Source organism: Panthera leo, chromosome E2, assembly GCF_018350215.1.
Source record: "Panthera leo isolate Ple1 chromosome E2, P.leo_Ple1_pat1.1, whole genome shotgun sequence".
Classification (NCBI taxonomy): domain Eukaryota; kingdom Metazoa; phylum Chordata; class Mammalia; order Carnivora; family Felidae; genus Panthera; species Panthera leo.
In genome coordinates this window covers 7832817-7844566 of record NC_056693.1, presented here as the reverse complement: position 1 = coordinate 7844566, position 11750 = coordinate 7832817, and the positions used below count along the sequence as shown (strand labels likewise).

Sequence of the window (11750 nt, the reverse complement as noted above, 5' to 3'; positions counted from 1 at the left end):
CGCGGCAGCTCTGAGCCTGCGCGCGCTGGAGTCAGGGGTCACAGCGACGTAGGCTGTGGCGGGAAACGCTGTTTGAAGCGGGTGAGTGAGGGGAGAAGGGGGCTTGAAGGGACTCGACTTGGCAGAGAAGGAAGGTGGAGGAGTCGGGCATGTAGGCCTGAGAGAAGGGTTGCGAAGGGGAGCGTGGAGGCGGGAGGGTGCGCGGTAGAGGGGCGAGGGCCAGTGGTTCTGGGCGCGTGCGCGGGGGCGCGCAGGAAGATGATTGGGGCCGGGGGGGCCCCTCGGGATGCGGGGGGCTCTTGTGCTGGGCGCCTGGCCCCTGGGGTGAGCTGGGAGATGTACCCTGGAGGATCTTTGGGGCGACGGGATCCCGGACGCAGTGGAAGACTGAATTGGTGCACGTGGTGGCATGCTGATATGCTTTATTCTCTAAATATTGAATACTCCGTGCCAGGCACTGTTCTAGAAGCAGAGGCTACAGCCCGAACAAGTCAGAGAAAGTCGTTGGCTCAGGAGAAGACAGACAGTAGACAAGTGATAAGTAATAACGATAAAGCAACGCTTTCAGGGTTTGATACCTTATCCGAAGTGAAATAAAACAGGGTAGCCTGTTTCTTTAGCTGGAATAATCAAAAATCCTCTCTCTGGGGAAGTGACATTTGACAGAGAAGTCAGCCATGTAAAGAAAGATTTGGACAGGGGGACCATCAGGTGCAAAGGCCCTGAGGTGGGAAGGAATTTGGCTCCTATTCCAGGTTCCACAGGGAGCCATGGGAGGTTTTGAGTGTCAGAGCAACATGACCCACCCTGCGTTTTGAAAAAGTCCCTGGGTGCTGATTGAAGATGGGATTGTAGTGGGAACAGGAATGCGAGGAGGAAGACCAGTTAGGAGACAAGTGGGGACATTGGCTCAGACCACAGTGCTGTCAGCTTCAGGTTGTCTTCGGGGTCTGAGCCAGCAGGACGCGGGGGTGTAAGGAAGAACTCAGGCTGCTGGGGTATGTGGTCTGGCTGGATGGAGAGAGAAGGCGGAGGCAGAACGGATTCGGGGTGCCACTCTGAGGTGACAGTGAGTGGGCAGGGTTTAGGGAGAGGCAGGTTGATGATGTCACCTTCTCAGCTTTATAGCCCCACCCAGGCCAGGTTACCTGTCTACCCCCAGCCCTGGCTGCACTTCACCACCCAGGCCTCCTGTCCCGTAGAGACGCTCCTTTCCCACCGAAGGCCTTTGCCACGCTGTTCCTTCTCCTGCGATGCTTTTTCTTCTCTCTTCGGTCCCTTTCACTCAGCTGCTCTCAAGAACAGGCACTTTCCTGGGCACTGGGAAGCCAGTCATAATTCAGTTTGGTTGGGGAGAGGACAGGAGATCTCAATCCAGATTGCTCTGAGCCAAAACGAGGCAGCACTAGTCTTTGGGAAGCGAGAGAAGCTCCAGGGACTTGGGAAATACTTGGGTCGGTGGCACTCGAGAGGAGTCTAGACTGCCGCACCTTGAAGTGACCTGCGTTCCGGACACCGCGTGAGCGATGCTGGGACCCTAACTTGAGTGAGACCCTGACCCCTGTTTTTTGGTTTTTGTTTTAAGTTTTTAAATTTATTTTGAGAGAGGGAAAGAGAACGTCAAGCAAGCTTTGCGCTGTCAGGACAGAGCCCAACGCAGGGCTTAAACTCACCAACCACGAGATCATGATCTGAGGCTTTTTTTTTCTTTTTTTAATTTTAAGATTTTTATTTTTAAGTAATCTCGGTACCCAATGTGGGGGCTCAAACTCACAACCCCGAGATAAAAAGTCACATGCTCCACCGACTGAGCCGGCTGGGCCCCCAGTGAGGCCTGTTTAAAAAAAAATTTATTTTAATGTTTATTTATTTTTGAGAGAGAGAGGGAGACACAGAATCCGAAGCAGGCTCCAGGCTCGGAGCTGTTGGCACATCAGCACAGAGCCCAGCGTGGGGCTCGAACTCATGAACCACGAGATCATGACCTGAGCTGAAGTCAGATGCTCAACCGACGGAGCCACCCAGGCGCCCCGATTTATCTTACTGTCCGTCCCCGCAATGCCGAATGAAAACTCTGTGAGAGCCGGGATTCTGTCTTGTCTCCTGCTCTGTCTCATGCGCCCTGAAGAGTGCCTAGGACAGGGTGAAGATTGAAGGAACTCACAGAATCTTCACAGAATCTCCTGAGGCAGGTGCTGTCACCCTCCGACGCGATGACTAGAACCAAGGCCCAGAGAGGTGAAGCTGTCTCGCCAGGGTGGCACAGCTGGCTTGGAGGGTTCAGAGGCTCATCCCAGAGCCCCATTCTGAGCCAGCACCGCAGACTGCCGGCCTCCAGGGGTGTCTGGCGAGGTACGGGGGTGAACTCTCTACCCAGCGAAGGAGACAGACTGGGGACGGATTCCTCTGCTGGCTCGCCCCTGTGCCCTGGCTCACGCACCTAGCGAGGGAAAGGTTAAATAGTTGCAAAAGTACCTGTTCCGTCTGCCCCCGCCCCAGAAAACGACCTGCTTTTCGTGCTTTGGCCTCATCCCTCCTCTGGGCCTCCCTGACTCTCACTACCCTTGTCGCAGGCCAGGGACCATCTGGGCCTGTGTCTGACTCCCCCACCAGACGGGAACCCCTTGAGGTCTGCTGCTTCTCTGCGTCCTCAGCATTGCCCGGCACGGGCTTTGGGAAGTGTGTGCCGGGTGAGACTGCCCCCCTGCTTTTCTCAGCCACCTGACTCCTCTGTCTGCAGAGACCCAGCTCCAGTTCAGCTCTTCCAGGAGAGTCGGCGGCCCCCCGGGGCACCCCAGGCAGCTGGTCCTACTTCCCTTACTGTACAGGTGCACCCAACCCAGAACTGCTTCAGAATGTGAGCCCCCCAAAAACAGGGGTCAGGGGGCACCCGAGTGGCTTAGTCGGTTAAGCGTCTGACTCTGGATTTTGGCTCAGGTCTTGATCACACAGTTTTGTGAGTTTGAGCCCCGTGTCGTGCTCTGCACTGGCAGCGCAGAGCCTCCTTGAGAGTCTCTCTCTCTCTCTCTCTCTCTCTCTCTCTCTCTCTCTCTGTGCTCACATGCTGTCTCTGTCTCTCAAAATAAATCTTAAAAAAATTTTTTTAATAAATTGAAGTTAAAAAAAGAATAAACAGGCCTCGCTGAGAAGGTGACATTTGAGCAAAAACCTAAAGGAGGGGAAGGAGGAAGCCATGGGGACATCCGGGGAAGAGTAGGGCAGTGGGAACAGCTTGTGCAAAGGTCCTGAGGTAGGACCAAGCCTGGCACGTTCAGGGAAGAGAGAGGAGACAAGTGGCTGGAGCCAAGTGGACAAGGGGGAGAGGGCAGGAGATAGTGTCTAAAAGGGAAGGGGGTGATTGCACAGGGTCTGTGGGCTAGCCGGAGGAGTTTGCTTTAGCTCTGCATGAGATGGGACCCAGGGGCCAGTTCCGAGGGGAGGAGGGATGGGATGACCTGGCATATTCGTATGGGATCTCTCTGGTTACTGTGCGAAGAGTATACACTGAGGGCTCCTCATTCATTCAACACATCGTTCTCCAGCACCTGCTGTGCACCAGGCTCTGTTGTAGACACCTTCAAATGCTTCAGTGACAGGGCAGACCAGATCCCTGCCGGCGCTGGGCTCAGGTTCCAGCAGGGGGAGACAGACACAAAGCAGTGCACAAAATAATGCTGCCAACAACCTCTGAGAACCAGAGGGGCAAGGCTGGGAGCCCAGCGGGGGCTGGGAAGTGCTGAGACTCGGTCCATTGGCAGTAGAGCCTATGGGACTGACAGGTGTGTTCTGAGGGGAAGGGAGAAGCTGGGGTGACTCCGAGGTGGTTGGCCTGGTGGGAGTTGCCTCTTCCCGAAGTGGGGGAGGCTGTGGGATGCAAGGAGCAGGTCAGGGCAGGGGAAGGCGAGGGGCCCGGCTTTGGAGTGTGAGATGCCTGAAGAGAGACATGCTCAGTGAGCAGCTGGGTTGGGCAGGCTGGGGCCTGGGGGGCGGTCTGGGCTGGAGACAGGAAGGCAGACGTGATCATCGGCATAGAGGTGGCAGTGAAAGCCGTCAGATAGAGATGGGACAAGAACCCCGAAGGAGGGAGTGTCACAGAAACCAGGGCACTGAGCGTTGTCTATTTGCCAGTGAAGGGTCGAGAAAAGGAGAGGGCCCCGTGTTTCCCCAGCTCCTGTCCTGTGCCAGGACACACTGGGGCCTCTTTCCTTCTAATCCTTCCTTGCCTATGATGGGGAACTAGCATAGGAACCTCGATTTTGCTCCCGGAGTCCCCTTCCCTCCCACCGCACCCTCCTGGCCGCAGCCCGCTGACCTGGGGAGCCAGACTGCCCCCCTCCCGCCTCCCTCTGCCAGGCCAGGGCTGGCCACTGCCCCTCTGCCCCACCCAGGCCTCCCCCCCGCAGGTCCGAACTCCGTCTCTCTGGCCGCCTGTATGGCTGGAGCAAAGGCCTCCAGGCTTTTTCCTTCCTGTGGGATAAGCCACTCGTAGGCACAAAAGGAGAGGCCGTACAGGGCCTCCGTCCCTGTTCAAAGTGTGTGTGTGCCGGTCCCAGCAGCGCTATCCATGATAGGCCAAAGGTGCAGACGCCACCAATGTGCACTGAGCGACGAACGGATCAACACGACGTGACGCAGCCACACAGTGGGGCAATATTTGGGCGTAAGAGGGAATGAAGGGCTGACACCTTCTGCATCCCGGTGAACCTGGAAAACGCTATCCTAAGTGAAAGAAGCCAGACACGGAGGGACACATATTGGAAGGGTCCATGAATAGGAAAGGCCCAGAATAGGCAAATCCAGAGACAGACAAAGTTGGTTAGTTGGGAAAGTGGGGTGGGGGTGGGCTGAGTTGAGGGGTGATGGCCAAAGGGGTGTGGGGATTCATTTTGGGGTGATGAAAAGGCTCTAAAGTTGACTGTGGTGATGGTCACACAGCTACGAATATACTAAAAGCCATCAAACTATACACTTGAAATGTGTGGGTCACATGGTGTGTGAATTCTATCTCAATAAAACTGTCCCAGAATGGCTGGGTTGGTCGGTCAGTTAACGTCTGACTCTTGATTTCTGCTCAGGTCATGATCTCGTGGTTTGTGAGTTTTAGCCCCGAGTTGGGCTCCATGCTGAAGGCGCGGAGCCTGCTTGGGATTCTCTCTCCCTCTCTCTCTGCCCCTCCCCTGCTCATGCTCTCTCTCAAAATAAATAAGTAAAACTTGGAGCTCCTGGGTGACTCAGTTGGTTAAGTGTCCGACTTTGGCTCGGGTCGTGATCTCACGGTTCATGGGTTCAAGCCCCACATCAGGCTCCGTGCTGACAGCTGAGAGCCTAGAGTCTGCTTCATATTCTGTGTCTCCTCTCTCCCTGCCCCTCCCCCACTCACACTCTGTCTCTCTCTCTCTCTGAAAAATAAACATTAAAAAATTAAGTAAATAAGTAAAATAAATAAACAAGCATAAAGCTGTCCCATCTTGCCCCCCCCCACCCCGGGAAGCCAGTGTTACCAGTTTACTACCTATCTTTCCAGAATTATGCGTTAAAAACAAACATGCTTATACATATTCTCCCACACACCTTGTAAAAATGTTATTTTTAAAATTTTACATATTTTCCCCCAACTTTTTTTTTTTTTTTGGTAAGTAATCTCCACACCCAATACGGGGCTTGAACTCACAACCTTGAGATCAAGAGTCGCATGCTCCACCAACTTTTGTTCTGAAAAGGCACCCCTCTAACTTTTGTTCTGAAAAATTGCAAGGCTGCGTAGAAGTTGCATGACAGGGGCCCTGGGAGACTCAGTCGGTTGGACGTCCGACTTCAGCTCAGGTCATGATTTTGCTGCTCGTGGGTTCGAACCCCGCCCTCGGGTTCTGTGCTGACAGCTCTGAGCCTGGAACCTGCTTCCAATTCTGTCTCCCTCTCTCTCTCTTTCCCCTTTCCCCCCACCATGCTCTGTCTTTCTCAAAAATAAATAAACATGAAAATTAAAAAAAAGTTGCATGACAGATACAACAAAGCCCTGTGTACCCTTTGCCTGGACTCACCAGCTGTTAACATGCTGCATCATTTGCTTTATCTGGATGCACACACACTTTTTTTTCTTTCTTTCTTTCTTTCTTTCTTTCTTTCTTTCTTTCTTTCTTTCTTTCTATTTATTTATTTATTTATTTATTTATTTATTTATTTATTTATTTTAAGTTTATTTATTTATTTTGAGAGGGAGAGAGAATCCCAAGCAGGCTTGATGCTCACTGTGGAGCCTGATGAGGGGCTCAATCTCATGACCTGAGTCGAAATCAAGTCGGACGCTAAACCGACTGAGCCTCCCAGGTGCCCCATGTTTTCTTTTTTGGCTGAACTATTTGTAAGTTATAGTCATCATGGTACCTGACCTCCAAAAACTCTAGCAGAACAGTGACATCCTACAGAACTGTGGTTTAATCATAATCAGACCATTTAACCCGTGGCAATACTGTTACCTCATAGACAGTCCTTATTCAGTTTGTCCAGTTTCCTGGTAACATTCTGCATAGCTATTTTCTTTCTAATTAATTTTTTTATGTTTTTTATTATTTTTGAGAGAGAGAGAGAGAGAGAGATGGCGTGAGCAGGGGAGGGGCAGAGAGAGAGAGACCTGGAATCCGAAGCAGGCGCCAGGCTCTGAAATGTCAGCACAGAGCCCGACACAGGGCTCTAACTCACGAACCGTTAGACCATGACCTGAGCTGAAGTCGGACACTTTGCCGACTGAGCCACCCAGGCGCCCGTACATAGCTATTTTTGAGATATATATATATATATATATATATATATATATATATATTTTAAGTAGGCTTCATGCCTAGCACAGAGCCCAGTGTGAGGCTTGAACTCACAATCCTGAGATCAAGACCTGAGCTGAGATAAAGAGTCAGATGTTTAACCAACTGAGCCACCTAGGTGGCCCTGCTATTTTTTATTTTTTTTAGTGTGTTTTTATTCATTAGAGAGAGCACGTGCATGCGCATGTGTGCACGAGTGGGAAAGGGGCAGAGAGAGCGAACAGAGGATCTGAAGCAGGCTCCACTCTGACACCAGTGAGACTCCACTCGAACTCACAGACTGTGAGATCATGACCTGAGCCGAAGTCAGATGTTCAACTGACTGAGCCACCCAAGTGCCTCTGTTTTTTATTTTTTAATCTAAGATCTGATCTGGGGTCATGTTACATTTAGTTGCCAGGACTGTGCAGTCTCTCCTTCAATTTAAAAGTTTCCTGGCTTTCCAGCCCCCACCCTTCCATGCCATTGACATTTTTGAAGATTCCAGACTGGTAATTTTTGCAGGCCAGTCCTTACTTTGGCTTGATTGTTTCCTAATGCAAAGAACCAGGGCAAACTTTTTTTAGACATTGTTTTTCCTAATACAAAAAGATAGCAATCTAAGTACACCGTTCTGCACGTTGGTTTCTCTAACAATGGGTCTTTGAGAGCCCTCCACATGAATGCATAGAGAGCTTCCTCATTCCTTTATACAGCTGCATAATATTCCATGGAACAGTCTTCATATAATTTATTTAAACAGTCCCCCAGGGGAGGACATTTAGGTGGTTTCCAGTCTTTTGCCATTGCAAACAATGCTGCCGGAAATAACCTCGTAAATGCAGTTTCTCATATGTGATAGTATATCTATAGCACAAACCCCTAGGTGGGGAAATGGGGCCTTCCAACTTTTATGTTTTAATGGAGGTGGAATTTACATATAGTGAAATGCACAGGTTCTCAAGTGGACAGTTGTGGGTAAGGTACATTTTTGTCAGCCCAGAAAATTCCCTCGAGCCCCTTCTCAGTCAGCCTCTCCCTCCTGGTAAGCAACCACTAGCCTAATTTCTAGCACCATAGATTAATCTATTCTAGAACTGTGTAGGGGTGCCTATGTGGCTCAGTCGGTTAGGCATCCCACTCTGGATTTCAGCTCAGGTCATGATCTCACAGTTTGTGGGTTCAAGTCCCACATTGGGCTCTACACTGACAGCGTGGAGGCTGCTTGGGATTCTCTCTCCCTCTCTCTCTGCCCCTCCCCCATGTGCACCTGTACACGCACTCTCCCTTTCAAAAATAAACATTTTAAAAAAACAAGTTAAAAAAAAAAACTTTGTGAATGGCACTACACCATATATTCTCTCTCATTTTCAATTGAGGTGAAATTAACCATTTTAAAGTGTAGAGTTCAGTGACATTTAGTACGTTCACAATGTTGTACATCTACCACCTCTGTCTGCTTCCAGAACATTTTCATCCCTCCCAAAAGGAAGACCCCATACCCCTTAGCAGTCACTCCCCATTCCTGCAATGCATACTTGTGTGTCTGGCTTCTTTATTTAAAAAAAAAAAAATTTTTTTTAATGTTTGTTTATTTTTGAGAGAGAGAGAGAGTGCGAGCAGGGGAGGGGCAGAGAGAGAGGGAGACACAGAATCTGAAGCAGGCTCTAGGCTCCCAGCTGTCCGCACAGAGCCCGACGTGGGGCTCGAACTCACGAGCCGTGAGATCATGACCTGAGCTGAAGTCGGACACTTAACCACCTGAGCCGCCCAGGCGCCCCTATGCATCTGGCTGCTTCTGTGCAGCATATTTTTGAGGTTCATCCATCCATTGTGTCACTCAGCTGCCTCCTGTCTGATGCTGAGACATATTCCATTGTATACCATCCTGAACATTTGCCAACAACACATCCCCAGTCAGTTCAGGAGTTTTCTGTGCTCTATTTGTTAAGGTCTGGGCTAAGCTGCTGGAACAGAGACCCCACGGCACGGTGGCCCGGGCAAGATACAAGTGTATTTCTCCACATAACTGCCCTCAAGTAGGCATTTCTGCCCCAGAAGCTTGTCAAGGGGACTGGGTTCCTTCCATCTTGTAGCTCTGCGTTCCCTGGGGTGTTGTCCTTGACCCCGTGGTCAAGGTTGGCTCACCCCGACTGTATCCATGCTCTAGCCATAGAGAAGGGAGAGGAGGCTAGAAGCAAGCTTCCTTTTAAGGCTGTCCCAGTCATTCCTTCCATGAGATAACTCAGTAGAGTGACCATCCCTAGCAGTGCATGCTGGGAAATGTAGTCTCCGGCTGGGTTGCCTGCAGCAGCTCAGAGGCAAGGGGTCCGCTGCAAAAGGACGAAGGGGAGACTGGATCTGGGGTTTGGGTGGGGTTACGGGATCCAGAGGTGTTCACTTGAACTCAGGGCAGCTGACCTGCGCCCTTCCTGCCCTCCCTCCCAACTGGGTCTGGGGTCTGCCTTAGGTTCCTATACTCTGTCTAGGCCTGGATGCTGGGAGACATAAACTTTTAAAAAACTTTTTTCTTTTTTTTAATCTTAAACTGATGGGAAGATCCAAAGAATAATACAAAGAGCATATACCCTTTACCCAGATCCACGTTTTAACATTTTCCCTTACTTGTTTTATGATTTGTCTGTACATAAGCTTTCTTTTTCTCCTCTCTACACACATATGCCACCTAAAACAAATTTTTTTTAATAGCTTGCATACATCATGGTTATTTACCTTTAATAGTTGAATGCGTATTTTAAGTTTTTATTTATTTATTTATTTTGAGAGAGAGAGAATCCCAACCAGACTCCCACCTACCAGCACAGAGCCTGATGTGGGGCTCAAAATCACGAAACCTTGAGATTATGACCTGAGCCGAAACCAAGAGTCGGATGCTTAACTGACTGAGCCACCCAGGCACCCTGAGTGTGCATTTTCTTAGAATATTCTCTTACAGAACCATAGTGAAGTTGCCAACCTAAAGAGGCTTAACTTGAATACAATCTTCTGTCGAACCTACTAGAGGATGTGTACTTTTGTATCAATATATCTTGTCAAAATACGCCCCAAAATGATTTTATATATGTTGCAATTAAGAAAACATATAAATGGGGGGTCTGGGTGGCTCAGTTGGTTAAGCATCTGACTTCGGCTCAGGTCATGTTCTCGTGGTCCGTAAGTTTGAGCCCCACATTGGGCTCTGTGCTGACAGCTCGGAGCCTGGAGCCTGCTTCGGATTCTGTGTGTCTCTCTCTCTCTGTCCCTTCCCTGCTCTCTCACACACACTCTCTCTCTCTCTCTCTCTCTCTCTCTCTCTCTCTCTCCCTCACGTGTGTGCTCTCAACAATAAATAGTTAACATTTTTTTAAAACGTCAAGTTTATTTAAAAAAAACCTATAAAGATGTAAATTGCAGCCTGTATTTGGTTTTTTGTTTGTGTTTACTACATTAGATCCTAGATTACAAGGGGAATACTATAAAGGGCATTTGGGGGGATTGTTAGAGAAACTGGAAAATGGACTCTTCATGTTGTGATTGGATTGTTAAATGTCCTGGATTTGATCACTGCACCTTGCTGGGTATAGAGAATGTCTTTGGGACGCCTGGCTGGTTCAGTCAGTACGGTGTGTGACTTTTGATCCCAGGGTTGTGGGTTCAAGCCCCACTTGGGGCATGGAGCCTGCTAAGAAAGAGAGAGAATGTCTTTGTCCTTCAGCAACACATTGTAAAGTACACAGGGGTCGAGGGGCATAATATCTAACTAACACATCTACCTGACGCACAGCTCACTCAACTGACTCAGAAAAAGTAAATCATGTGATGATGTGTGCATATTACCGTGTTACGTATGGAGGAGGTAATGAAGCAAATGTGGCGTCAGGTTGACACTTGGGGAATCTGGGTGAAGGGTGTGCAGGTGTGGAAATTTGGACTTATTTCAAAATTAAAAGGGCTCTGTTTCTGTTTTGTTTTTAAGGGGGAGGGAAGCCTCTGAAGTGTTTTGAGCTGGGAAGGGACCAGATCAGATTTGTGACTGGCCTGAAGAGGTGCTTCCCGGCCGCTTGTCGAGTGAAGGCCCGGGCAGGCAGGGTGACAGGCGGGTGTGGACATCAGAGAGGGAGGTTTATGAAAGGAAGGGATGTGCTAAGGACCAGGTGTGTGAGTGTGTGGAGGCCCTGCAGACCGGGTGACAAGGGGTTGGCCAGGGGCAAGCAGACAGCAGAAAGGATGTGGAGGGTTTGAGCACGTGAGGAGAGGGTTACACCGAGGTGGGGAGTGGGCTGTAATCGTAGTAACTGAGAGTATTTGACACGTGGAATGTGCCACCACCCGTGAGCCTGCGGGTAGAGGGTCGTGTTACTCTTGGGGCACTCTGGAGAATGGAAAAAAGGCTCACGGTCACGGTTGGTACACGGGGGGTTCAGGAGGAAGACAGGAACCTTCTCCGAGCCTTGACTTGCCCCACAGGATGGATGGCAAGCGGCGGCCGGGCCCGGGCCCTGGGGTGCCCCCCAAGCGGGCCCGTGGGGGCCTCTGGGATGAGGATGAGCCGTCTCAGCCCTCCCAGTTCGAGGAGGAGCTGGCGCTGATGGAGGAGATGGAGGCAGAGCACAGGCTGCAGGAACAGGAGGAGGAGTTGCTGCAGCCGGCCCTGGAGGGAGCCGCGGACGGTGAGACCCACGGCGGGAACCCCCTGCCCCCCCTCCCCCTCTTGCCTGTGAACCGTGTCGGCCACGAGGCTCACCTGTAACCTCTGACTTCTGGCCCACTTTGAGCTCCGTGAAGTGCCGGCCTCTGGCCTCACACCAGCATGAATTCTGCCTTTGTTGTCTGCAGCTCCGATTCTGACCTTCACCCTTGACCCCATGACCTCTCCCGGGTTTCCGGCCAGACCCAGAGCCCCGCCTCCACCTGACTTTCTCTGCACATCAGGCGCCACCTGAGAGATCGTGG

General features: G+C 50.7%; 1 protein-coding gene across 3 annotated transcripts in view; it reads left to right on the top strand.

Annotated features, from left to right (window-relative positions):
- The window catches only part of POLD1 (DNA polymerase delta 1, catalytic subunit), a 29425-nt gene continuing 17675 nt past the window's right edge, over nt 1-11750 (top strand). For all 3 annotated transcript variants that reach the window (XM_042919313.1, XM_042919312.1, XM_042919311.1), the window contains exons 1-2: nt 1-81; nt 11265-11467. In XM_042919313.1, coding sequence (XP_042775247.1) covers nt 11266-11467 — 202 coding nt within the window. In that variant the 5' untranslated portion in view covers nt 1-81; nt 11265. The remainder of the gene's footprint in view (nt 82-11264; nt 11468-11750) is intronic.